A 27,141-nucleotide genomic window follows, 5' to 3' on the forward strand; every position below is an offset into this window, starting at 1 on the left:
CACATCCTTCCTAAAGTGCGGTGAACAGAACTGGACACAATACTCCAGTTGGGGCCTAAACCAGAGCTTTATAAAGGTTCAGCATAACCTCCCTGCTTTTGTACTCAATAACTCTATTTATGAAGCCCAAGATCTCATATGCTTGTGGTAATTATTCTCACAATATGTCCTGCCAGTTTTAAAGATCTGAGCAAATGAACCTTGAGGTGCCTTTGTCCCTGCACACTCTTTAGAACTGTGCCTTTGAGTCGAAATTGCCGCTCTCTCTTCCTTCTGCCAAAATGCCAATATTAAATTGCGTCTGCCACTTGCCTGCCCATTCTACGAGCTTATCTATGTCCTGCCGCAATCGATTGGTATCATCCTCACCCCGGATCTCTCTCTGCCTGGCCACCCCGGATCTCTCTCTCGCTAGCCACTCCGGATCTCTGTATCCCTGGCCACCCCGGATCTCTCTCTCCCTGGCCACCCCGGATCTCTCTCTCCCTGGCCACCCCGGATCTCTCTCTCCCTGGCCACCCCGGATCTCTCTCTCCCTGGCCACCCCGGAACACTCTCTCGCTGGCCACCCCAGATCTCTGTCTCCCTGGCCACCCCGGATCTCTGTCTCCCTGGCCACCCCGGATCTCTGTCTCCCTGGCCACCCCGGATCTCTGTCTCCCTGGCCACCCCGGATCTCTGTCTCCCTGGCCACCCCGGATCTCTGTCTCCCTGGCCACCCCGGATCTCTCTCTCCCTGGCCACCCCGGATCAATCTCTCCCTGGCCACCCCGGATCTCTCTCTCCCTGGCCACCACGGAACACTCTCTCCCTGGCCACCCCAGATCTCTGTCTCCCTGGCCACCCCAGATCTCTGTCTCCCTGGCCACCCCGGATCTCTGTCTCCCTGGCCACCCCGGATCAATCTCTCCCTGGCCACCCCGGATCTCTCTCTCCCTGGCCACCACGGATCACTCTCTCCCTGGCCACCCCGGATCTCTCTCTCTCCCTGGCCACCATTGATCTCTCTCTCCCTGGCCACCCCGGATCTCTCTCTCCCTGGCCACCCCGGATCTCTCTCTCCCTGGCCACCCCGGATCTCTCTCTCCCTGGCCACCCCGGATCTCTCTCTCCCTGGACACCCCGGATCTCTCTCTCCCTGGACACCCCGGATCTCTCTCTCCCTGGACACCCCGGATCTCTCTCTCCCTGGACACCCCGGATCTCTCTCTCCCTGGACACCCCGGATCTCTCTCTCCCTGGACACCCCGGATCTCTCTCTCCCTGGACACCCCGGATCTCTCTCTCCCTGGACACTCCGGATCTCTCTCTCCCTGGCCACTCCGGATCTCTGTCTCCCTGGCCACTCCGGATCTCTCTCTCTCTGGCCACTCCGGATCTCTCTCTCTCTGGCCACTCCGTATCTCTCTCTCCCTGGCCACTCCGGATCTCTCTCTCCCTGGCCACCCCGGATCTCTGTCTCCCTGGCCACTCCGGATCTCTGTCTCCCTGGCCACTCCGGATCTCTGTCTCCCTGGCCACCCCGGATCTCTGTCTCCCTGGCCACCCCGGATCTCTGTCTCCCTGGCCACCCCGGATCTCTGTCTCCCTGTCCACCCCGGATCTCTGTCTCCCTGTCCACCCCGGATCTCTCTCACCCTGGCCACCCCGGATCTCTCTCTCCCTGGCCACCCCGGATCTCTCTCTCCCTGGCCACTCCGGATGTCTCGCTCCCTGGCCACCCCGGATCTCTCTCTCCCTGGCCACCCCGGATCTCTCTCTCCCTGGCCACCCCGGATCTCTCTCTCCCTGGCCACCCCGGATCTCTGTCTCCCTGGCCACCCCGGATCTCTGTCTCCCTGGCCACCCCGGATCTCTGTCTCCCTGGCCACCCCGGATCTCTGTCTCCCTGGCCACCCCGGGTCTCTCTCTCCCTGGCCACCCCGGATCTCTCTCTCCCTGGCCATCCCAGGTCTCTCTCTCCCTGGCCACCCCGGATCTCTGTCTCCCTGGCCACTCCGGATCTCTCTCTCCATGGCCACACCGAATCTCTGTCTGTAACTACCTTCCTGCGGTCCAAAGCAGATTCCTCTTCCCCACTCTGTTCCTTGCCATTCCTAATCTATGTTCCTAGCCACTCCCGATCTTCATTCCTCACTCTGAGCCCCTCCACTCCAGATCTGTCTCTGCTCATTTGTTGGCCGTTACTGTATTGTTCCTGACTTCCGATCGGTTCCTGGCTCTCTTCCCTATCAACCTAGATCTTTGATGATAATTGAATTCCTGGCCACTCCCGATGACTGTCTCCCACTCTGTTCTTCACCAGTTTAGATCTCTGTTTCTGGCAACTTCTGATCTCTGTTCTCCTCTCATGTTGGGCTCTCCAGATCACCAGATCTCTGTTCCTCATTCTGTTTATGCGCCGCACCCGATTTCTGTTCCTGACTCAATTCACAGCCACTCCAGATCTGTGCTTCCACTGAGCTTCTGTCCACTCCCTGTGATGTCACCTCACTGGTTCCATTTTGAAATATCCTCAATCCAGTTCACTTACCCCTCCACCAAATCTAAAGGCCCTACATCGCAATCAATCCGATTTCACTGCTAACATGAGGGGGGAATTTGAAAAGGAAAAACAGATCTTGCATTTATATAGCAAGTCCCACTCCAGAGACCTAGTCCAGCCTGACACTCCCAGTGCCAGTACTGCGGGAGTGCAGCACTGCCAGAGGTACCGTGTTTTGGATAAGACATTAAACTGAGACCCCGCCTGCCCTCTCAAGTGGGCATAAAAGATCCCACGGCCACTCTTGGAAGAAGAGCAGGGGGGGAGTTTTCCCTGGTGTCCTGGGGCCAATATTTATCCCTCAACCAACATCACTAATAAGACAGATTATCTGATCCGTGTCAACATTGCTGTTTATGGGATCTTGCTGTGTTCAAATTGGCTGTAAAGTGCGTTGAGATGTCCTTTGGTCATGAAAGATGCTATTTGAAATCAAGTTCGCTCTTCCTATTGAATTGATTTTTCTTAAAGTGAATTTTGTGTCCATCGAAGGTAGGGCTGGTGAATGTAACTCTTGCCATTTTGAGCCCTCGGCATGAAGTGCTTTCCAGGTCAGGTTAGATGCAATGTGAGCCTGCCTCGGCTCTCCCTACAAGGCGCCCCTCTTCCGTCCTGTGGCCTACTCATGCTGAACTAGGATCTATTACATTCTGTAAGCCCCAGTCTTCATAGGCAGCAAGTAGAGATTGCGCCAACTCAGCTCACAATGAGGTTGGTTGTCCTTGGCACTTCTCTTCATCGGGCCCCGTAACTTTGGCTGGAATACGTGCAACCGCCGGCAAATTTATAATGGCTGCGCAGTGGGAGAAGGCCCGAGGATGTTTAGCCATCCCCTGGCGTGATCCTTGGAGGGGGTAACTAGAGGAAATCATTAGATTTGAACCCGGAAGTGAAAGATAAGTCACTGACCAACTGCCCCATCCCCCAATTCCCCTCACCCATTCATTCATTTGATGGTTGGTTAATCAGCAATTTAAACTTCTCTTGTACAAAATAGGCAGGGTTTACTCTCTGATACCAGGGATGAGGGAATTCAGTTCATGTGGAGAGACTGGAGAAGCTGGGATTCTTCTCTTTAGAGCAGAGAAGGTTAAGGGGAGGGTAAGTGGCAGGAGGGTCAGTAACCAGAGTAACAGATTTAAGATAATTGGTGTAAGAACCAGAGGGAGATGAAAAGAAGTTATTTTACGCAGTGAGTTGTTGTGATCTGGAACGCGCTGCCTGAAAGGGCGGTGGAAACAGATTCAGGAGTAACTTTCAAAATGGGGAATCAGAGAAATACTTGAAGGGGAAAAATTTGCAGGGCTGTGGGGGAGTGGGACTGATTGGAGAGCTCGCTCAAAGAGCTGGCACAGGCATGATGGGCCGAATGGCCTCCTTCTGTGCTGTGTGATTCTATGATTCTCTACACCATGCATGGCCTTCATTGCTGTGCGATTTCCACCAGTGGATGTGAGGCCTTGGCGATAAAATGACGTAAGAGCCTAATTGGAGACATTTATAAAACAGTTCCCTATGAATCCATGAATATCAGGAATTGCCGGAGACGCATAGGGATAAGGAAGGGTGATTCTAGGAACATAAGAACAGGAGAAGGCCATTTAGCCCTTCTGCCTGTTCCACTACTCAATTAGATCCTGGCTGACGTGTATCTTAATTCCCGGTACCCACCATTGCCCAACAGAAATTTATCAATCTCAGTTTGGGAATTTTCAATTGACCCACCGGCCTCAACACTTTTTTTGGGGGAGAGCGTTCCAAATTCCCACTCCTCTTTGTGTGAAGTAGTGCTTCCTGACATCACCCCTGAACGGCCTGGCTCGATTTTTCAGGTTCTGTCCCCCTTGTTCTGGACTCCCTGTCACCAGAGGAAATCGTTTCTCTCTATCGACCCGATCGAACCCTTTAATCATCTTCAACCCCTCGATTAGTTCACCCCTTGATCTTCGATTTAGACCTCAGGATGGGAGAGGGGGTAAACAGTATCGGGAAGGGGAGAGGTGAACAAGGAAGGGAAAGGAGGGATTGTTATCAGAGACGAGGAGGGTACTGATTGTCCAGCATCCACTGACTTGTACGCTGATACAATCATCAGCTTCTCATCCCAGTGACCATGCTTCATGTGGCAGCGGGACAGCTGGCAAATGTTGGCAGGATTCCCGGCGCTGGTGGAAGTGGGGAGTGCTCCCGACTAAACCCAATCCTACCCCTTACCCAATATCCCATTTTCCAGCTGGGATCACAATCAGGAAGCTTCTCTTTCCCTGCCGTAGCCGAAAGGCACTGAGGCTAATTGTAGAGAGCGTGCATGCCTCACCACTGATTGAGCACAAACCAAGGAATCAAAGTGGGAGCACTTGCTTTGTTAACTGTGGTCAGTTGGTAGTATTCTTGCCTTTGAGTCTGTAGGTTGCAGATTCACATCCTACTTTGACTGAAATTCAAAAATCTTAGGCTGACACCGAGTACTGAGGAGATGTTGACTTTCAGATGAGATATTTGATGCCCCTAGGGGGGATGTGAAAGATCCTGTGGCACCGTTTCAAAGAAGAGCAGTGGAGTTCTCCCTGGTATCCGGGCCTGATGTTTATCCTTTATTGAACATTACTAAAAGAGATAAGCTGGTCATTATTTTGGGAGGCTTTGGAGAGGGTACAGAGGAGGTTTACCAGGATGTTGCCTGGTCTGGAGGGTATTAGCTATGAGGAGAGGTTGGATAAACTCGGATTGTTTTCACTGGAACGACGGAGGTGGAGGGGCGACATGATAGAGGTTGACAAAGTTATGAGCGGCATGGACAGAGTGGATAGTCAGAAGCTTTTTCCCCAGGGTGGAAGAGTCAGTTATTAGGGGACATAGGTTTAAGGTGCGAGGGGCAAAGTTTAGAAGGGATGTGCGAGGCAAGTTCTTTACACAGAGGGTGGTGAGTGCCTGGAACTTGCTGCCGGGGGAGGTGGTGGAAGCAGGTACGATAGCGACGTTTAAGAGGCATCTTGACAAATACATGAATAGGAAGGGAATAGAGGGATACAGTCCCTGGAAGTGCAGATGGTTTTAGTTTAGGCAGGCATCCAGATCGGCGCAGGCTTGGAGGGCCGAATGGCCTGTTCCTGTGCTGTACTGTTCTTTGCTCTTGTTCTTTGTTCAAAAGGACATTGATAAGTTGGTGGAATGGGCAGACAGGTGGCAGATGAAGTTTAATGCAGGGAAATGTGAAGTGATACATTTTGTTCGGAAGAACATGGAGGCAATATAAAGTAAAGGGTACAATTCTAAAGGGGGTGCAGGAGCAGAGGGACCTGGGTGTAAATGTACATAAATCATTGAAGGTGGCAGGACAGGTTGAGAGAGCAGTTAATAAAGCATACAGTATTTATTAATAGGGTCATAGAGTACAAGAGCAAGGAGGTTATGTTGAACTTGTATAAGACACTAGTTCAGCCTCAACTGGAGTATTGTGTCCAGTTCTGGGCACCACTTATAAGGAATGATGTGAGGGCATTGGAGAGAGTGCAGAAAAGATTCATGAGAATGGTTCCAGGGATGAGGAACTTCGGTTATGAAGATAGATTGGAGAGGTTAGGACTGTTTTCTTTGGAGACGAGACGGCTGAGAGGTGATTTGCTAGAGGTATTCAAAATCATGAGAGGTCTGGACAGAGTAGATAGAGAGAAACTGTTCCCACTTCTGACAGGATAGAGAATGAGGGGGCACAGATTTAATGCAATTGGTAAGAGAAGCAAAAGTGACATAAGTGTTATGGTCAAGTGAGGAGGGGTTGAAGGGCTTCCCTCTTTTCCCTCTCCTTGTTTGACCACAACAGGTTTAATTCTTTCTTAAAGTGGATGTACTAGCCAATTCAGTAGATGTTTGATTGGTTCTTGTTATGGTCATAGCAAGTAAGTAATTGGACAGGTTTTCTTGAGTTAACAAAGAAAGAGGTTAACTTTATTGTACCTAAACCGAACTAATAAAATAATAAACAATGTGCCAACTTTCACTCTCACACACACACTAGCGGTTTACACACACACAAGTTGGTTACAGAGTGGGGAATGGTAGATTGGTTGAGTCCATAAAAAAGGTATACAGTCTGTGGAGTTTGGTGATTCGGCCGGCTTTGAGCTGAATTCAGTGGTCCTGTGGCTTTTAGTTTCAAGAGGTAGACGACTGGTTCAGTGAGTCTCTTAGAGATGGTGATGCGGATGATTTCCTCCAATGGGGTTTCTGATTTTGGCTGGTGTATGCAAAAATGAGCAGACAACAAGCAGGATTTGAAAGCTTTCAAGTTGGAATGGAGAGAGAGAGGGACCCCACTTAGGGTCTGCTCATGTCAGAGTCAAATTGCTTCTCTTCTTCTGCAGAATAAAACACGAGCTTAAAACCACAAATGGGGAGGGGCTTGTCACATGACAGTCACTCAGTGATTCAAACATAGCATTCGGCAGTATTTCTTCTTGCTGAGAGAACAGGTAGTTCCTTTAAAGTTCCTGGGTCTTGGTTCTTGCTGGGGAATTAGCAGACTGGAGGAAGGTTTGTAGTGGAGTTCCCCAGGTGTCAGTGTTGGGACCCTTGCTTTTCCTGATATACATTAATGACCTAGACCTTGGTGTACACAGGGAAAAATTTCAAAGTTTGCGGATGATACGAAACTTGGAAGCATTGTGGATTGTGAGGAGGATAGTGTGATCTTCTAAAGGACATAGACAAGCTGTTGGAAAGGGCAGATAGGTGGTAGATGAAGTTCAATGCAGGGAAATGTGAAGTGATACATTTTGTTAGGAAGAACATGGAGAGACAATATAGAATAAAGGGTACAATTCTAAAGGGGGTGCAGGAGCAGAGGAACCTAGGTGTATATGTGCATAAGTCATTGAAGTTGGCAGGACAGGTTGAGAGAGCAGTTAATAAAGCATACAGTATCCTGGGCTTTATTAATAGGGGCATAGAGTACAAGAACAAGGAGGTTATGTTGAACTTGTATAAGACACTATTTTGGCCTCAGCTGCAATATTGCGTCCTATTCTGGAGTCACACTTTAGGAAAGATGTGAAGGTGTTAGAGAGAGTGCAGAAAAGATTCACAACAATGATTTCAGGGATGAGGAATTTCAGTTATGAAGATAGATTGGCGAAGTTAGGACTGTTTTCCTTGGAGAAGAGAAGGCTGAGAGGTGATTTGATAGAGGCATTCAAAATCATGAGGGGTCTGGACAGAGTAAGTAGAGAGAAACTGTTCCCACTTGTGAAAGGATGGAGAACGAGAGGGCGCAGATTTCAAGAAATTGGTAAAAGAAGCAAAAGTGACACGGAGGAAAAGATTCTTCAAGCAGCGAGTGGTTAGGGTCTGGAATGCGCTGCCCGAGAACATGGTGGAGGCAGGTTCAACTGAAGCATTCAGAAGGGAATTGGACACGTTCTATGAAAAGGAAGAACGTGCAGGGTTACGGGGACAAGGCGAAAGGAGTGGTACTGGGTGAAATGCTCATAAGGAGAGCCAGTGCAGACATGATGGGCCGAATGGCCTCCGTCTGCACTGTAACAATTCTGCGATCCTGTTGACCATTTCCCGCTCCAGCCGTCCTGGCGACATCCCCTGATTGAGACTTTAGTGCCAGCTCAGGGGCCAATTCAAACTGTGGGCACAAAACAAACTAGATCGGAGAATGATGTTGCACCCATCCTTCCCTGGTCAGTTATGAGGACTCCCACATTACGACACAAACACTCTCCAACCCAAGCAGAGCCACAGAATCTCCTAGGAACATCGGAGCAAGAGTTGGCCATTCAGCCCATCGAGCCTGTCCCCGCCATTCAATAGGGTCATGGCTGATCATCCACTTCAATGCCTTTCCCCCACAGGCCGATTAGTGGGGAAAAAGGACTTGAAGAAATGTCACTTCCACTGCAATAGACCATAAAAATTAGTCCAGGAATTCACTCCAGCTCTGAGTTCCTTGCAGAACTGAGCTATTGTTAGAGGTGATGTCGGGCCTGGCTCTTACTCACAGCGACTTAATGAATCTACAGCCACTGCACGAGCCAGTTGCCTGCTTTCAGACATCCACATTTCTCTGGGAATAGAGAGTTACCCAACCTTCGTCCTTGTTCTGCTAATACGTAACTCATAAACCTGGCTTCTGATCCTCCCCGACCAATGTGCTTCAAATAATTACTCCACATCAACTCACTCTAGTCCCTTCATTACTTTATCCATCTCAATCTAATTTACCCCCGAGTCTTTACTTCTCTAAAGCTAGTTGAGTCTATCAGGGCAACTTAAGATGTCCTAAGCTCGACTGTGACTGCTCAAACTCACTTCACACTGTGGAGTTCCTACCTGTTCACCCATCGCCCCTCCGCTTGCTGACCTACAATGGCTCCTGTTCTGGCAGTGCCTTCATTTTAACATTCTCATCCTTGCGTTCAATTCCTTCCCTGGCCTCAGCCCTCCCGATCTCAGGAACCTCCTCCAGCCCTCCGTCATTCTGCAGTCTCTCCGCTCCTCCAAATCCGGCCACGTGTGCACCCCGATTTTCAGGTTAGATACAGAGTAAAGCTCTCTCTACACCGTCCCCGTCAAACACTCTCAGGGCAGGTACAGCGTGTCTGGGCATCTTTCGGCTGACCCAGGTGAGGACACCTCTCCCCAGCCGGAAGACCAGAAGACCTTTTCCTCTTCAGCATACACTCTGCCTCACCCCTAACTTATTACTTATATATATATTTATTTTTTTCTTGCTTTATTTCAAATCTGGAGGCCTTGAAGATGTACAGGAAGGCTGTGTTCTTCCTGAAGACCGAGCGGGCCGTGTCTCTGGCCCTGAGTAAGGGGCTCACTGTGGGGAGGACCTTCCTGCCGGTGGATCCTCTGGGGCCCACTGCGCAGCGGATAATGTTATCAAACGTCGCGCCCTTCATTCCCAGTGAACTCCTCCTGCACCATCTGGGGGAGGTGAGGTCGGGGATCACCCCAGTCCCGTCGGTCTTCGGGAGCACAGCCTCCGACATGTCGACTCCTTCCGCCACCAGCTATTTATGCAGCTGGCGCGGGAGGAGGTCTTGGAGGGCCATTTCAGTGTGGAGTTCCAGGGGACGGCCTACCGCGTTTTCTACACCTCGGACGGGGCGCGGTGCCATGCCTGTTCTCATGGCCTTCGTCAGGGAGAGGTGGGGGGGGGGGGGTGCCCGTCCAAGTGGAAAGAAGACGCGGAGAAAGAATAAACACCGAGAGGCACGTTCCCTGGACACTGTGGCACAACCCGAGCCTGAGCTCAGCCCAAGGCCCGATCCTTGGGAACCACCTGCCCCAGGGCTGGGCTCAGAGCCAGGATAGCCAAGCAAAAGGAAGGTGCGGAGGCCTGTGGTGACATGGAGGTCTCTGAGCCTCCGAGCCCTAGCGGGAACAAGAGGAGAAGGCACCCCTCCACGGAGGTAATACAGGGCCCTGGTTCGGGTTCCCAGGTTCCCTCTGCCACCACCACCATCGAGGCTGTACAGCCTGGGCAGGAGATTCCTACTCCTCAGGATGGAGAGGAGGGGGAGGCCCCTGTACATGTGGCCCCTCCTGAAGGAACAAGTGAAGCCCGACTTGCAGTGGGGGAGCCTGGGGAGGCCTCCCTTTCTGCCACTGGGTTGGGTGCCCTGAGTGGAGGGGGGGGTGAGGCCCCGAAGGCTTGGCCCTCCCAGCCAAGATCCACTCCTGACCAGGATGTACCTGACCCAGTTATGGGTGAGAATGCTGCCCCCTCTGCTGGCGCTGGCGGGGCGGGAGATGGCCTCCTCTCTGCGCCTCCGATCCCCGGCTCCGGCTGGATTTCCGGAGTCGGGAATTACCGTCTCCCCTGGGCCGCTCATTGGCCTGGGGACAGAGGTGGAGGGGGGTCCTGAACCGTTGGCGTCCAAAGGCTCCAGGTCCACAGAAGAACCCAGAGAGGACTCCTCCGCCATCGATCCTGCGGGTGGGATCATGACGGAGGCAGGATCAGCTGGCGCAGCCGGGATGTCCGCTCCACAGTGTGTGGTGGGTGTGTCGGCCGCTGGTGGTGACAACCCGGAGGAGGATGGGGCCTCGGTGTGGGGCACGGAGGCCGACCTTGAATCCCTCGCCAGTGAGGTGGTGGAGTCCCTCGTGCCTCCCACCGAGTTTCCTCTCATCCCCAAGGCGGAACTCTGGGACTTCCTCGCGGCTTGCAGGGGTTGCCGCAATAAAGTTCAGCTGGCCCTCGGCCGTTGGTCAAGTTTGGCGCTGATCATACAGTCCGTCCGTGCCGCCCTCAAGAAGGCGGGGAAAAGCGCGGGCGTGAAACTGGTTGAGAGGCGCCGTTTTAATGTGTTCCTCAATGGATTGCTGGGGGAGTAGAAGGCCTGGTGCACTTCCACTCCCTCCTCACAGTGAGGTGTTGGTGACGGGTTTTAAGTACCTTTGACATGAAGATAACCATAGCCAGCCTCAACATCAACGGCAGCAGGGGGTCTCACCGCAGATTTCACAATCTCTCAGTCCTCAGGGAAGGGAGATACGCGGTGAGCTTTCTGCAGGAAACCCACACCGTTCCGGGAGACGAAGCCACCTGGCTCCTGGAATGGCAGGGTGGGGTCTACATGAGTCACCTCACCCCTATTTCTAGTGGGGTGGCTATCTTGTTGGCCCCGACTTTTCAGCCGGAGATCTTGGGTGTCAAGGAGCTAGTGCCGGGCCGCTTGCTCCACCTCGCCGTTCGCCTGGGTAGCGTGCCGCTCCACTTTGTGAACGTGTACGCGCCCAGGCCCGGCGCGTTGCAAACGCGCTTCTTTGAAGAAGTGTCCGCTCTCTTGAGCTCCATCGATAGCGGCGAGTGCATCATCCTTGGGGGGGATTTTAACTGCACCCTCGAGGTGGGGGATCGCTCCGGTCCCCAGCGCGGCCAAGCGTCGGTGGAGAAGTTGAGGGGACTGATCAGCTCCCTCAACTTGGTGGACGTCTGGTGGAATCTCCATCCTGACTCCAGCGCCTTCACGTGGAGGTCTGGAGGAGGAGGGTCCCGAATCGACCGCCTGTACCTTTCGCAGGCGTATGTCTCCCGCGTCTCGGCGGCCTCCATGCGGCTGGTGTCGTGCTTGGACCACCGCCTGGTGTGGGCGGAGCTAACTCCGCTCCGCACGCGGGCGGGGTCCGCGTACTGGCACTTTAACAACCGGCTGCTGGAGGACGAGCGATTCCAGGACTCGTTCCGTCGATTCTGCACCGACTGGAGAAGGAAGCAGGGGGGCTTCCCCTCCTTGAGGCTATGGTGGGATGTGGGCAAGACTCACATCCGTGTCTTCTGTCAGGAGTACGCGAAGGGGTTGACCAAGAGGCGGGAAGCCGAGATTGGGTGCCTCGAGAGGGAGGTGCTCTACTTGGAGTCCCGCCTCGGTCATGCCGTCGCGGACCCGGCCCTGTGGCAGGCGTACAGAGAGAAGGGCGCGCTGAGGGACGTGAAGCTTGTTGGATTCCGAGGCGTGTACGTGAGGTCGCGGATCCAGATCCTGGAAGACTTGGACTGCGCCTCACCTTTCTTCTACTCGGTGGAAAAATGGCGGGAGGTCCGTAAGCAGCTCGTCGAACTGCTGGCCAACGACGGATCCTCCATCAAGGATGGTCCATACTTATTACAGTGCGTTGTTCTCTCCGGATCTGTCCAGCGAAGAAGTGAGCAGGGTTTTGTGGGAGGACCTGCCGCAGGTCAGCCCGGAGGGCGCCGAAGCATTGGAGACTCCGCTCACGTTGGTGGAGCTGACAGGTGCCTTCCACCAGCTCTCGAGGGGCAAATCCCCAGGGCTGGATGGGCTGACCGTGGAGTTCCTCCAGGTGTTCTGGAACAACTGGGGGGGCGATTTCGCATAGGTCCTTGGGGAAAGCCTGGCGACCGGGGAGATGCCCCTCTCGTGGTGCAGGGCAGTCATCGTCCTGCTGCCGAAGAGGGGCGATCTCCACCTGCTTAAAAACTGGCATCCGGTCTCCCTCCTCAGCACGGATGAAAAGATCTTTGCCCGGGCTATGTCTACCCGCCTGGGCTCCGTGCTGGCCCACATGATCCACCCCGACCAGTCCTACACGGTCCCGGGCCGGTCCATCCAGGACAACATCCACCTGGTCCGGGACCTGATCCATCTTTCCCAGAGGACTGGTCTGTCGGTCGCCTTTCTCTCCCTTGATCAGGAGAAGGCGTTCGACAGGGTGGATCACGAATACCTTTTCGGGACTCTGCGCGCGTTCGGACTCGGGCTACATTTTGTGGCCCGGGTCTGACATTTATACGCCGCCGCAGTGTGTCTAGTCAAGGTTAACGGGTCCTTGACGGCGCCCCTTCTCTTTGGGGAGGAGTGCGTCAGGGATGCCCCATGTCCGGCCAATTGTATACCATCTGCGTGGAGCCCTTACTGTGCCTGCTTCGCAGGAGGTTGACAGGATTGGCTCTGCACAAGCCGACCATGCGGGTCGTCCTCTCGGCTTACGCCGACGACGTGCTCCTCGTGGTCACAGATCCCGTTGACTTGCGGTGGATGCGTGACTGCCAGCAGACCTTTTCTGCCACAACCTCCACAAGGATCAATTGGGAGAAATGTTCCGGACTCCTGGTTGGTCAGTGGCGGGTGGACTCCCTACCGGAGGAGTTTACACCTTTTGCGTGGAGCACCACGCACCTCCTCTATCTGGGAGTTCACCTTAGCCCCGCTGAGAAAGCCTGGCCGGCAAACTGGCAGGAGTTGGAGACGAAAGTCACCGCTCGGCTGGGGCGCTGGACAGGACTGCTCCGAGTGCCTTCCTACAGGGGCCGAGCGTTGGTCATAAACCAACTGGTGACCTCCATGCTGTGGTACCGGTTGGTCACTTTGGCCCCGCCCCCTACATTCGCCACCAAGATCCAGAAGAAACTCGTCGATTTCTTCTGGGGCAAGAGGAAACACTGGGTCTCCGCCGCAGTCCTGAGTCTCCCGATTGAGGAGGGCGGTCAGTCGCTGGTGTGCGTCCGCACCCAGGCTGTGACTCTCCGTCTTCAGACCCTGCAGAGATACCTGTACGTCGAGCGTCCTCCCAGATGGTGTGCGCTGGCGACGTATGTTTTCCGCCAGTGTCACTGCCTTCAAGACGACACGCAGCTCCCGGTGGAGTCCGTTAGCCGCGCCTCTCTGAGGGAGTTGCCTGTCTTTTACCGGGATCTATTCAGAATCTGGAAGATGGTCGCCTCCAGTCAGGGCGCTCCCCCGCCGGCAGAGGAGAGCACCTCGGCTGTCTGGGCGGCCGACTCCGGGGATAGACTAACGGGCGGAGGAATAGCCCAAGCTCCAGGGATGCCTCTCACTGCGGATGGCGAGGGGGCTCGGGAGTGCGGAGCGATCCCGGCCAAACTGACCGCTGCTCAGCCAGAACTGCTCATCGGACCCAGGCCCCAAAACCCTTCTCAGGAGCAGGTCCCGCACAACCCGAGCCGCCTCTCGGAAATGCCCTCCGTGCCATTCCAATCGGCGCGGAGGAGTTTCCTGTACGGGCTGCTCCTGCACACTCTCCACTTCTTCGCCCTCGTCAGCCGGCCGGACACGCCCTGGCGGTCCGCGTTGCCATCTGGCGGCGAGGGGAAACCCCAGTGGAGGTCTCTCTATGCCGGAGTCCTCCCCCTTTATATCGGGGACCTGGGGTGGAGGGTGCTGCACAGGGCAGTCCCGTGCAGTAGGCTTTTAAGCAGGTCCACGGACTCCCAGGCCTCCTGTACTTTCTGCGGCCTGGACGAGTCCGTGTTTCACGTTTATACGGAGTGTGCGAGGTTGCAGCCCCTCTTTGAGTATCTGAAGGGGCTGCTCCTCAGGTTCTGGCTGCACATCAGTCCCACGCTCCCGATCTTTGGGCACCCAGTGCGGAGGGGCTTGGGCCGGGAGGAGGATCTCCTCGTCGGTCTGCTCCTGGGCCTGGCCAAGGTGGCAATTCGCAGGTCCAGGCTGCGGGCCGTCGGGGGGCGGGGCGGGGGGGGGTTCCGTCCTCCCCAATTGCCTGCCCCTGTTCCGCAGCTACGTTCGCGCCCGGGTGTCCCTGGAGAAGGAGCATGCGGTGTCCGCCGGTACGCTTGAGGCCTTCCGCGACCGGTGGGCACCGCAAGGGCTTGGGTACATAATCGATGCCGAGAATGGGATTTTAATTTGAGTTTTGTTTTATTTATCTGTTTTTAACTAAGTTATTTATTTGAAATATATGTCAAGGGGGCCTGGGGAATATCGGGCCCCCCTCAAGCATAATAAAAGGGGCCTGGGGTATAAAGACCACCTGGAAGAAAAGATGGGGTGAGATACAGAGTAAAGCTGCCTCGACACTGTCCCAAGAACATTATCAATGGTTGTTACAGAACGCCAGAATCCTACTGCAGAAACCCTCAGTGTTTAATGTTCACCACCTGCACAACTGAATGGATGACTGAGTTTCTCCACATCTGAGGTTAATGCATCCTTGTAATTATATCTGTGTGCAGTTTATTTAGATAAATTGCCAGTTGAAAGTCTTACTGACATCCCGGAGATAAACAGATTATTTTCACAGCTGCTTCCGAGTCTGCCCAGCTCCGTGGTGCACAGGCAGCCAAGTCATTACGACTACAGTTGGCCCCCACCCCGCTCGCTGCGATCGTTGTGTGAAAGGCCGATCGTAGCGCACGGATTGGGATCCCCTCCAACCTGCACGGACTGTGGGTGCCCAGTCTCCCATCTTTGGGAGGGGATGAGAATTTGGGCGGAGCTCTGTGGGTTCAATCCACACTATGGAGCTGCCCCCACATATTGGGCTGGATTTAATGGGCCCCATCCCTGGAGACAAGCTAGGAGGTGGGGTGGGGGGGGGGGGGGGTGGGTTGGTGGTGCGGGGTGGGGGCAGAATTGCGGTGGGGGGGGCGGGGAAAGTGAGGCTGGTCGCCCCATCGCACCACAATTTAGTCAGGGGCGGGGTGGACCCTAGATGGCCTTCCTGCCAAGGGGCCAATTGAGGCCCTTAAGAGGCCTATTATTAGCCACTTAAGGGCCTCTTCCCACTGCCACCCAGTAAAACGAGGCGATTGTCCTGCGGGCTTTGGTGGGGGCCCTCTTCCCTCGGCAATCTGTGGCCAACAGAGGGCCCCCCGTGAAATCCAACCCACCTCTCTGAACTGACCCCCACCACCACCCCCGTCCCACCCCCACTTCCCCTGTACTCAAGGCCGACCCTTCCGCCTCCCATCACCAGGGGGCGTCAGACTGGCCCTGGTGATCCCGCCACAGTTGACTGGTATCCGGGTCTCCAGCGCTGGGTCTGGGTCCCCGCCAAGGTCTCCCTGCAGTACCAGCAGTGGCCACTGCTCCCGCTGGCGCCGCCGAAACCATTGAGCTGCTGGCCCTGTGATTGGCTGGGAGCTCTGGAGGCATGACCCCCATCTTTAAAGGACTGTTAATTGCGCAGGCGCTGTTAAATAGAGGCATGGGGGTGTGCTCCGAATGGCCGAGACGGGGTTCCTACCACCTTTCTGGCCCGGCACTGGGAGCCCTGCCAGCTCCACTAAATTCATCACATTGAGGGGGAATTGGTCTGTTCAACAAAAAGAGCACAAGGTGCTTGATCTTCAAAGAGGTTGGTACAACAGTGTAGAGGGAGCTTTACTCTGTATCTAACCCCGTTCTGTACCTGTCCTGGGAGTGTTTGATGGGGACAGTGTAGAGGGAGCTTTACTCTGTATCTAACCCCGTTCTGTACCTGTCCTGGGAGTGTTTGATGGGGACAGTGTAGAGGGAGCTTTACTCTGTATCTAACCCCGTTCTGTACCTGTCCTGGGAGTGTTTGATGGGGACAGTGTAGAGGGAGCTTTACTCTGTATCTAACCCCCCGTTTTTTTTTTTCTTTTAGCTCACTACCACCTTCACAGGGCAGCTAGGGCACCTGCATCCCGGGAATGACTTTGAGAAAAGAACGGGAAGGGAACAGCTTCCCAGCTCCTTCCTCTTGGTTCCACAGTCTGTGCAATGCAGTCTGCTGCAGGTCCACAGTCAGGCAAGGTCAGACTGACAGACAGGGCTCTGTAAGGGCTCAGGCACACACACAATGATGCCAAACCTGTGTTAAAGTCCCATCAGAGGGCCATGGCTTTAAATTAACCAGCACACAAAACAGGAAATGAGGCTGGAACATGAAATTACTTTGGAGTAATAAGAAAAACGCTTCCTGTAGGGAGTGGACACAGCATGGAGAAGCATGCGGATTTTAGACAATCTCACTCCAATCTAAAATAATGCAGTATCAGAACAGTGAGACAGTGTAGAGGGAGCTTTACTCTGTATCTAACCCCGTTTTTTTTTTGTTTTTTTTTCTTTTTTTTTAGAGGGAGCTTTACTCTGTATCTAACCCCCGTACTGTACCTGTCCTGGGAGTGTTTGATGGGGACAGTGTCGAGGGAGCTTTACTCTGTATCTAACCCCCGTTATTTTTTTTTTTATCGAGTGGGCCTTTATTCCTCAGGCCCCCTTCATATACATATTTACAGTTTTAAAATAACTTTATTAAAACCAGATAAATAAACAAAAAATTCAAATTAAAATGCCATTCTCGGCGTCGACGATGCACTCCAGTCCCTGTGGTGCCCACCGGTCGCGGAAGGCCTCAAGCGTACCGGCGGACACCGCATGCTCCTTCTCCAGGGACACCCGAGCGCGAACGTAACCGCGGAAGAGGGGCAGGCAATCGGGGAGGACGGACCCCCCGATGGCCCGCAGCCTGGACCTGTGAATTGCCACCTTGGCCAGGCCCAGGAGCAGACCGACGAGGAGATCCTCCTCCCGGGCCAAGCCCCTCCGCACCGGGTGCCCAAAGATCAGGAGTGTGGGACTGAAGTGTTGCCAGAATTTGAGGAGCAGCCCCTTCAGATACTCAAATAGGGGCTGCAACCTCGCACCCTCCGTATATATGTGGAACACGGACTCGTCCAGGCCACAGAAAGTACAGGCGGCCTGAGAGTCCGTGAACCTACTTAAAAGCCTATTGCACGGGACTGCTCTGTGCAGCACCCTCCACCCCAGGTCCCCGATGTAAAGGGGGAAGACTCCCGCGTAGAGAGACCTCCATCGGGGTTTCCCCTCGCCACCAGATGGCAACGCGGACCGCCAGGGCGTGTCCGGCCAGCTGACGAGACCGAGGAAGTGGAGAGTGTGCAGGAGCAGCCCGTACAGGAAACCCCTCCGCACCGATTGGAATGGCACGGAGGGCATTTCCGAGAGGCGGCTCGGGTTGTGCGGGACCGGCTCCCGAGGAGGGTTTCAGGGCCTGGGTCCGATGAGCAGTTCCGACCGAGCGGGGGTCAGCTCGGCCGGGATCGCTCCGCACTCCCAAGCCCTCTCGCCACCCACAGTGAGGGGCGTCCCGGGGGTTTCGGCTACTCCTCCGCCCGCCGGACCGTCCCCGGAGTCGGCCGCCCGGACAGCCGAGGCGCTCTCCTCCGCCGGCGGGGGAGCGCCCTGACTGGAGGCGACCATGTTCCAGACTCGGAATAGAACCCGGTAAAAGACAGGCAAGTCCCTCAGAGAGGCGCGGCTAACGGACTCCACCGGGAGCTGCGTGTCGTCTTGAAGGCGGAAAAAATACGTTGCCAGCGCACACCATCTGGGAGGACGCTCAACATACAGGTATCTCTGCAGGGTCCAAAGGCGAAGAGTCGCAGCCTGGGTGCGGACGCACACCAGCGACTGGCCGCCCTCCTCAATCGGGAGACTCAGGACCGCGGCAGAGACCCAGTGTTTCCTCTTGCCCCAGAAGAAATCGACGAGTTTCTTCTGGATCCTGGTGGCAAATACAGGGGGCGGGGCCAAAGTGACCAACCGGTGCCACAACATGGAAGCCACCAGTTGGTTTATGACCAACGCTCGGCCCCTGTAGGAAAGCACTCGGAGCAGTCCTGTCCAGCGCCCCAGCCGAGTGGTGACTTTCGCCTCCAACTCCTGCAAGTTTGCCGGCCAGGCTTGCTCAGCGGGGCTAAGATGCACTCCCAGATAGAGGAGGTGCGTGGTGCTCCACGCAAAAGGTGTCATCTCCTCCGGCAGGGAGTCCACCCGCCACTGACTCACCAGGTGTCTGGAACATTTCTCCCAATTGATCCTCGCGGAGGACGCGGCAGAAAAGGTCTGCTGGCAGTCGCGCATCCTCCGCAAGTCAACGGGATCTGTGATTGCGAGGAGCACGTCGTCGGCATAAGCCGAGAGGACGACCCGCATGGCCGGCTCGCGCAGAGCCAATCCCGTCAACCTCCTGCGAAGCAGGCACAGATAGGGCTCCACGCAGATGGTATACAATTGGCCGGACATGGGGCATCCCTGACGCACTCCTCTCCCAAATCGAAGGGGCGCCGTCAAGGACCCGTTAACTTTGACTAGACACTCTGCGGCGGCGTATAAAAGTCGGACCCGGGCCACGAAATGCGGCCCGAGTCCGAAAGCGCGCAGAGTCCCGAAAAGGTAATCGTGATCCACCCTGTCGAACGCCTTCTCCTGATCGAGGGAGAGAAAGGCGACCGACTGACCAGTCCTCTGGGAAAGATGGATCAGGTCCGGGACCAGGTGGATGTTGTCCTGGATGGACCGGCCCGGGACCGTGTAGGACTGGTCGGGGTGGATCATGTGGGCCAGCACGGAGCCCAGGCGGGTAGACATAGCCTGGGCAAAGATCTTATAATCCGTGCTGAGGAGGGAGACCGGACGCCAGTTTTTAAGCAGGCGGAGATCGCCCTTCTTCGGCAGCAGGACGATGACCGCCCTGCGCCACGAGAGGGGCATCTCCCCGGTCGCCAGGCTTTCCCCCAGGACCCGCGCGTAATCGTCCCCCAGGATGTCCCAGAACGCCCTGAGGAACTCCACGGTCAACCCATCCAGCCCTGGGGATTTGCCCCTTGAGAGCTGGTGGAGGGCGCCAGTCAGCTCCGCCAACGTGAGCGGAGCGTCCAATCCTTCGGCGCCCTCCGGGCTGACCTGCGGCAGGTCCTCCCACAAAACTCTGCGCGCATCCTCGCTGGACGGATCCGGAGATAACAACGCACTGTAATAAGTACGGACCAGGAGGCCCATTCCCTCCGGATCCGTGATGGAGGATCCATCGTCGGCCAGCAGCTCCATGAGCTGCTTACGGACCCCCCGCCATTTTTCCAGCGAGTAGAAGAAGGGTGAGGCGCGGTCCAAATCTTCCAGGATCTGGATCCGCGACCTCACGTACGCGCCTCGGGACCCTATGAGCTGCAGGTCCCTCAGCGCGCCCTTCTTCTCTTTGTACGCCTGCCACAGGGCCGGGTCCGCGACGGCATGACCGAGGCGGGACTCCAAGTCGAGCACCTCCCTCTCAAGGCGCCCGATCGCGGCCTCCCGCCTCTTGGTTGGCCCCTTCGAGTACTCCTGACAGAAGACGCGGATGTGAGTCTTGCCCACATCCCACCATAGCCTCAAGGAGGGGAAGCCCCCCTGCTTCCTTCTCCAGTCGGCCCAGAATCGACAGAACGAGTCCCGAAATCGCTCGTCCTCCAGCAGCCAGTTGTTAAAGTGCCAGTACGCGGACCCCGCCCGCGTGCGGAGCGGAGTGAACTCCGCCCACACCAGGCGGTGGTCCGAGCACGGCACCAGCCGCATGGAGGCCGCCGAGACGCGGGAGACGTAGGCCTGCGAAACGTAGAGGCGGTCGATTCGGGACCCTCCTCCTCCAGACCTCCACGTGAAGGCGCTGGAGTTGGGATGGAGATTCCGCCAGACGTCCACCAAGTTAAGGGAGCTGATCAGTCCCCTCAACTTCTCCACCGACGCTTGGGCGCGCTGGGGACCGGAGCGATCCCCCACCTCGAGGGTGCAGTTAAAATCCACGCACCGCCCCCCCCCCCCCCCCGCCCCGAGGATGATGCACTCGCCGCTATCGATGGAGCTCAAGAGAGCGGACACTTCTTCAAAGAAGCGCGTTTGCAACGCGCCGGGCCTGGGCGCGTACACTTTCACAAAGTGGAGCGGCACGCTACCCAGGCAAACGGCGAGGTGGAGCAAGCGGCCCGGCATTAGCTCCTTGACCCCCAGGATCTCCGGCTGAAAAGTCGGGGCCAACAAGATAGCCACCCCACTAGAAATAGGGGTGAGGTGACTCATGTAGACCCCACCCTGCCACTCCAGGAGCGAGGTGGCTTCGTCTCCTGGAACGGTGTGGGTTTCCTGCAGAAAGCTCACCACGTATCTCCCTTCCCTGAGGACTGAGAGATTGTGAAATCTGCGGTGAGACCCCCTGCTGCCGTTGATGTTGAGGCTGGCTATGGTTATCTTCATGTCAAAGGTACTTAAAACCCATCACCAACAGCTCACTGTGAGGAGGGAGTGGAAGTGCACCTGGCCTTCCACTCCCCCAGCAACCCATTGAGGAACACATTAAAACGGCGCCTCTCAACCAGTTTCACGCCCGTGCGCCTGCCCGCTTTCTTCAGGGCGGCACGGACGGACTGTATGATCAGCGCCAGATTCGACCAACGGCCAAGGGCCAGCTGAACTTTATCGCGGCAACCCCTGCAAGCCGCGAGGAAATCCCGGAGTTCCGCCGTGGGGATGAGAGGAGATTCGGTGGGAGGCACGAGGGACTCCACCACCTCACTGGCGAGGGAATCAAGATCATCCTCCGTGGCCCACACCGAATCCCCATCCTCCTCCGGGTCGTCACCGCCAGCGGCTGACACATCCACCACACACTGTGGTGCGGACGTCCCGGCCGCGCCAGCTGGTCCCGCCTCCGTCACGATCCCACTCCCAGGATGGATGGCGGAGGAGTCCTCTCTGGATTCTATTGTGAAACTGGAGCCTGTGGGTACCAGCAGCGTGAGACCCCCCTACACCTCCGTCCCCGGGCCAATGAGTGGTCCAGGGGCGACATAAGATCCCGACTCCGGAAATCCAGCCGGAGCCGGAGAGAGGAGGCCATCTCCTGCTCTGGCAGCACCCACAGGTCCAGCAGATGGGGCAGCATTCTCCGTTTTCACCGGGTCGGGTGCCCCTGCGCATTCTCCCCACTCTCTGGGTAAAGAGGTTTCTCCTGAATTCCCAATTGGATTTATTAGTGACTGTCTTATATTGATGACCCCCTCGTTCTGGTCTCGGCCACAAGTGGAAACACCACCTCTACGTCTACCCGATCGAAACCCCTTCATCATTTTAAAGACATCTATCAGGTCACCTCTCGGCCTTCTCTTTCCTAGAGAAAAGAGCCCCAGCCCGTTCTATCTTTCCTGATCAGTTCTGTTATCCTATTTGCACCTTCTCCGGTACATCTGTATCCCCTCTTGTGATTATGCAGACCAGAACTGTGCACGGTAATTCCAAGTGAGGTCTAACCAAGGTTCAATACAAGTTCAACACGACTCCAATATATTCCTCCAGAAATAAACCCCATTTCATTATGGACTTGTTAAACTGCAACGCGACTTTCAGTGATTGGTGAATCTCCATCCCCAGATCCTATTTTGCTCCTCTATCCCGTTTAGATTTTCAATTTCCAACAAATACGTGGGCTCCTAATCCTTCCGACCAATATGTGTCGCCTATATTGACATTAATTTGCCTTTCCCCTGGGTTCCAGCAGCTCTCTGCTACCTTGTCCAAGTTGCCATTCTTTAGGTGCTGGACCGCAGGCTATTCCACCGTGATGGTGATACCTGATCTTGTCTGCAACAGCCACTCAGACATGCTTTGCTAATAGATAGTGGTACAGGGGCCAGACAGCTCCCTGCTCTCCATTGAAATCGTGCCATGGGATCGTTCAGCCTTTCCATCAGACATATATTCTGCCTAAATCATTCCAAATTGCAGGGTTGTAAGTGATTTTGAGACGTTGACAGTTTCGGAACAGATTTGCCAATAATGACAGCTGTTTGGAAGGGTCTTGACTGGGGGCCCAGGGCTAGGTCACTTCATTCATTTGGAGTCCGGCTGTCATATGAAGTTGCAAGTTCTGGCTCTACTTCCAGCCCAGACCCACCAGGTGGAGGCCCACTTGCTTCCAACAACAACTTGCATTTATCTAGCGCTCTTAAGGTCATAAAACATCTTCAATCCAATTCGAGAGTGAACTATACAGTAAATGGAAAAGTCCTGGGGAAAATTGATGTACAGAGAGATTTGGGTGTTCAGGTCCATTGTTCCCTGAAGGTGGCAACGCAGGTCAATAGAGTGGTCAAGAAGGCATACGGCATGCTTTCCTTCATCGGACGGGGTATTGAGTACAAGGGTTGGCAGGTCATGTTACAGTTGTATAGGACTTTGGTTCGGCCACATTTGGAATACTGCGTGCAGTTCTGGTCGCCACATTACCAAAAGGATGTAGATGCTTTGGAGAGGGTGCAGAGGAGGTTCACCAGGATGTTGCCTGGTATGGAGGGCGCTAGCAGTGAAGAGAGGTTGAGTAGATTAGGATTATTTTCATTAGAAAGGCGGAGGTTGAGGGGGGACCTGATTGAGGTGTACAAAATCATGAGAGGTATAGACAGGGTGGATAGCAAGAAGCTTTTTCCCAGAGTGGGGGATTCAATTACTAGGGGTCGCGAGTTCAAAGTGAGAGGGGAAAAGTTTAGGGGGGATATGCGTGGAAAGTTCTTTACACAGAGGGTGGTGGGTGCCTGGAACGCATTGCCAGCGGAGGTGGTAGACGCGGGCACGATAGCGTCTTTCAAGATGTATCTAGACAGATACATGAATGGGCAGGAAGCAAAGAGATACAGACCCTTAGAAAATAGGCGACAGGTTTAGATCGAGGATCTGGATCGGCGCAGGCTTGGAGGGCCGAAGGGCCTGTTCCTGTGCTGTAATTTTCTTTGTTCTTTTTCTTTGTTCACAAGAGCGTCACGGCCAAAATGTGACACCGACGTAAGGAGATTTTAGGACGGGTGAGACCCAAAGCTTGGTCAAAGAGGTGGGTTTGAGGAGTGTCTTAAAGGAGGAGAGGGAGGCACCCTGTGCCACACGGAGGGCCGCCCCCGAAGCTCCAACTGCCCCAACGCGCAACACTCCCGTTCCCCCCCCCCAACTGACCCACCTTGCCTCGCCAGGGCTCAGCCAACTGTCCCCGGCGAGGCCCCAAAAAAAACTTACCTTCTTTCTGGGGCCGTCCTTCATCTTCCTTTTCCCTCCTGAGGCTGGGTGTAATCCCAGCAGTGGCCACTGCTCCCAGCGGCGCTGCTGGGACTAAGAGCTGCCGGCCCGCTGATTGGCCGGCAGCTCCATGAGGCGGGACTTCCTGCCTCAAGGAGGTGGAACTTCCGCCCGAGGCCAATCAAGGCCTCCCGCCCATCGTTAAATTCTGGCCAATGTCAGGCACCAGAGAGGAAACAAAACTGCATTAAAAAAAAAAGTTGGGACATGTCTCCTAACACTCTGTGGACAGGAATAGAGGTTTCACCCTATAATCCAGAGGTATGATTAGTTAACTCATCCTAAATAACAAAAAAGGGTTGGTATTTATTATAGCATATTTCATATCACAGGACATCCCAAAGCTTACAGAGAGCTAGCATAGACACGGCCAGCTGAATGTCCTCCTTCTGTGCTGTAACCATTCTATATACTGTTGTTGATGTGTGGGGAGATGCACAGCAAGCTCCCACAAACAGTATTCTTTTTCTTCACAGGATGTGGGCATCACTGATTAGGCCGCATTTATTGCCCCTCTCTAATTGCCCTTGAGAAGGTGGTGGTGAGCCACTTTCTTGAATCTGACTGAGGGGCTTGTTAGGCGTTTTCAGAGGGCAGTTCAGAGTTAGCAATGTTGCTGTGGGTCTGGAGTCACATATAAGCCAGATAATTTCCTTCTCTCAAGGAGAGGAGTGAGCCAGATGGGGTTTTTGCAACAATCCAGTAGTTTCATGGTCATCCAGATTTACTTGATGAATTACTTTTAAAGTCCTCAACTACCCTGGTGGGAATTGAACTCATGAATACCAGTTCAGTAACATACCCCTGCTTTGAGGTGAGGTGCATGATTGATGGAAGATTGTTGGTCCAGGACATCGAGGGAAAACTCTCCTCATCTCACTTACTAGGATTCTGCTCAAACATCCCAGATCAACTTCCCTCATCCAATCACAGAACTTACCTCTCAACCAATCCGAGCTCTTTGCTTTGAAGGGTGTGTTGGATAGTCCCTTCGAGGAGGCCTATCAGGGTCTAATTTACTGTGTTTTGTGACTTGAGAAAGGCCCCTACTGTTTACCTGTACTTCATTTAAGAGACAGGAGCAACACAGCATCCAAGGTGTCGGGTTTGATCGATCAGGATTTGATTGTATCAGTCTGTCCACTATCTGTGTTCACTGTGTTTGATTGCTTAGGGAGCTGGAGCTGCTGAGTAAAAGTGAAACTGGACTGCTTGAAGCTTCTGCAGCAAACACACTGCTCCGATTGAAATCCTGCAAGAACGTCTTAGTTAATGTGTTGTAAATAAGCCAGTTGGTTATTGAACACAAGTGTGATATCTGCATTGCTCTGAGTTAAATCAGATATTACAAACTAAACCCAGTAACCCAGCGTAAATGCAACACCAGGTGCAATAGTTAGACGTTGAAATGAGTGAGAAGGAGTAAGAGGAGGCCATTCAGCCCTTCAAGCCTGTCCTGCCATTCAGTTAAGTCGTGGCTAATCTATATCTTAACTCCGTCTTCCTGCTTTGGTTCCATAACCTTTAATACCCTTGCCCAATAAAAATAAGAGTATAAGAAATAGGAGCAGGAATAGGCCACACAGCCCCTCAAGCTTGCTCCGCTGGTCATTAAGATCTATCTCAACTCCGCTTTCCCACCCTCGCCCCGTGTCCTTAGTGTCCAATAACCTTTGAATCTCAGTCTTGAATACACTCAACGATGGAGCATCCATAGCTCCCTTGGGTGGAGAATTCCAAAGATTCACAACCCGATGAGTGGAAAAAAATGTCTCCCCATCTTAGTCCAAAATGGCCAACCCTTTTATCCTGAGCCTGTGACCAGTGCTAGAACGGGCATTTTATTTTAACCTGAAGAGAATAATTTGCCGAAAATATCAATAATTTGGAGCCGCAAGATGAAAATTTGACACTTATAAACCAAATACTTGGCAAATAGCCAAGTGTCTCTGGTAGAATGCATAATTTGCATATATAACAAACAAAAAAAACGTGTTGAGTTTATGTATGAGTAGAAAAAAATTGAAGTTAAAATAGATCTAACTGAATTATCGCCTTTTTGACCTTTTTTAATGATAATTTTGACAATAAAGTCATCTTTTAAACAATCCTTAACTTAAGATGTGCAGAATTAAGCCAATTTTTTCAGCCATTGATTCTCGTGATTAAACAAACAAGCTTCCAATAACACGTTCAGAATAATTTATCACCTCAGCTATATTAGAAAAACGAACGGTTGCAGCCATAAACCTGTTCCTCAAGCCAAAGGTATTAGCTATAAACATGGTGTATGACACAAAACTGCTTTATTTAGAGCACAATGATGATTAGATTAGATTAGAGATACAGCACTGAAACAGGCCCTTCGGCCCACCGAGTCTGTGCCGACCATCAACCACCCACTTATACTAATCCTACACTAATCCCATATCCCTACCACATCCCCACCTGTCCCTATATTTCCCTACCACCTACCTATACTGGTGACAATTTATAATGGCCAATTTACCTGTCAAACTAAATGGCAGCTGTAAAAATACAGCTCTTACTTTCCTTAATTTTCTTTCCTTAAGACTTTTTTTCCTGCACGTGCAATTCAACTTGGAAAGAAGGTTGGGAGCTGTAAATGTAAACGAGGTTGCGGATCCCTGTTCTAGACTATTCCAGCCAGGGTGATGCAGCCTCTCAGCGTCTACCCTGTCATAAACCCTGTCGGAATTTTATCGCTTTCGATGAGATTGCCTCTCGTTCTTCTAAACTCCAGAGATTTTCGGCCCAGCTTACTCAGTCTCTCCCCATCCCAGGAATCAAACCGTCGATCTCAAGGGGGGGGGGGAGGGGAAGCAAAATTAAATCACGTGACGTTCTTTAGCAGCGCAGAACATTCAGCCCCTTCCCAACCTTGCGTAAGAGATTGGACCGGGGGGGGTTATCGTTTGATTAGTTATGCCTAGATTGGCCGTGTGTGGTGAGCAAGATCGACTAATCTGGTCTACGAGCAGCCATTTTGGTTGTGAGGTAGAGAAGTGCAAGCGAGCGGAGCCTGGGCCCACAAAGGTTAATATTATTTGCTGCGAATCTGATAAAAGATTCGGAGCAGGGAACTAAGCCTTCGATGCTGCTCTTTGAAGTTTGTAGTTGGGTGAGCGGGGGAGTTGGGGCGGGGGTGGGGGGTTGGTGGAATCTGTAATTTTCTTTAAAATAAAGTTTTTACTTTTTTCAGTTTTCTCCCTCTCTTCCCTTTTCTTTCCAGACCCCCTTCCTCTGATGGGCAGAAGGAGTCCTGGTTGGAGCCAAGCATCCACCAGCTTTGGCTCCAAGTCATCTAGTCAGCAGCTGCACAGCCAGCCAAGTATGCTGTTTGGTTTCCACACTATTTTCTTAACGGGTTGACTGCCCCTCTCACTACAGTGATTGGTGCTGGAA

General features: G+C 53.7%; 1 protein-coding gene across 8 annotated transcripts in view; it reads left to right on the top strand.

Moving 5' to 3' along the window:
* Positions 1-27,141, top strand: part of LOC137357522 (neuroligin-1-like) — a 465,591-nt gene that overhangs the window by 66,201 nt on the left and 372,249 nt on the right. Inside the window, exon 3 of one of the 8 annotated variants that reach the window (XM_068023898.1) lies at positions 26,969-27,067. The exons of the other annotated variants lie outside the window; for them this stretch is intronic. Coding sequence (XP_067879999.1) covers positions 26,969-27,067 — 99 coding nt within the window. The remainder of the gene's footprint in view (positions 1-26,968; positions 27,068-27,141) is intronic. 8 annotated transcript variants of the gene reach the window in all.

This window comes from Heterodontus francisci, chromosome 48 (assembly GCF_036365525.1).
Source record: "Heterodontus francisci isolate sHetFra1 chromosome 48, sHetFra1.hap1, whole genome shotgun sequence".
NCBI lineage: Eukaryota > Metazoa > Chordata > Chondrichthyes > Heterodontiformes > Heterodontidae > Heterodontus > Heterodontus francisci.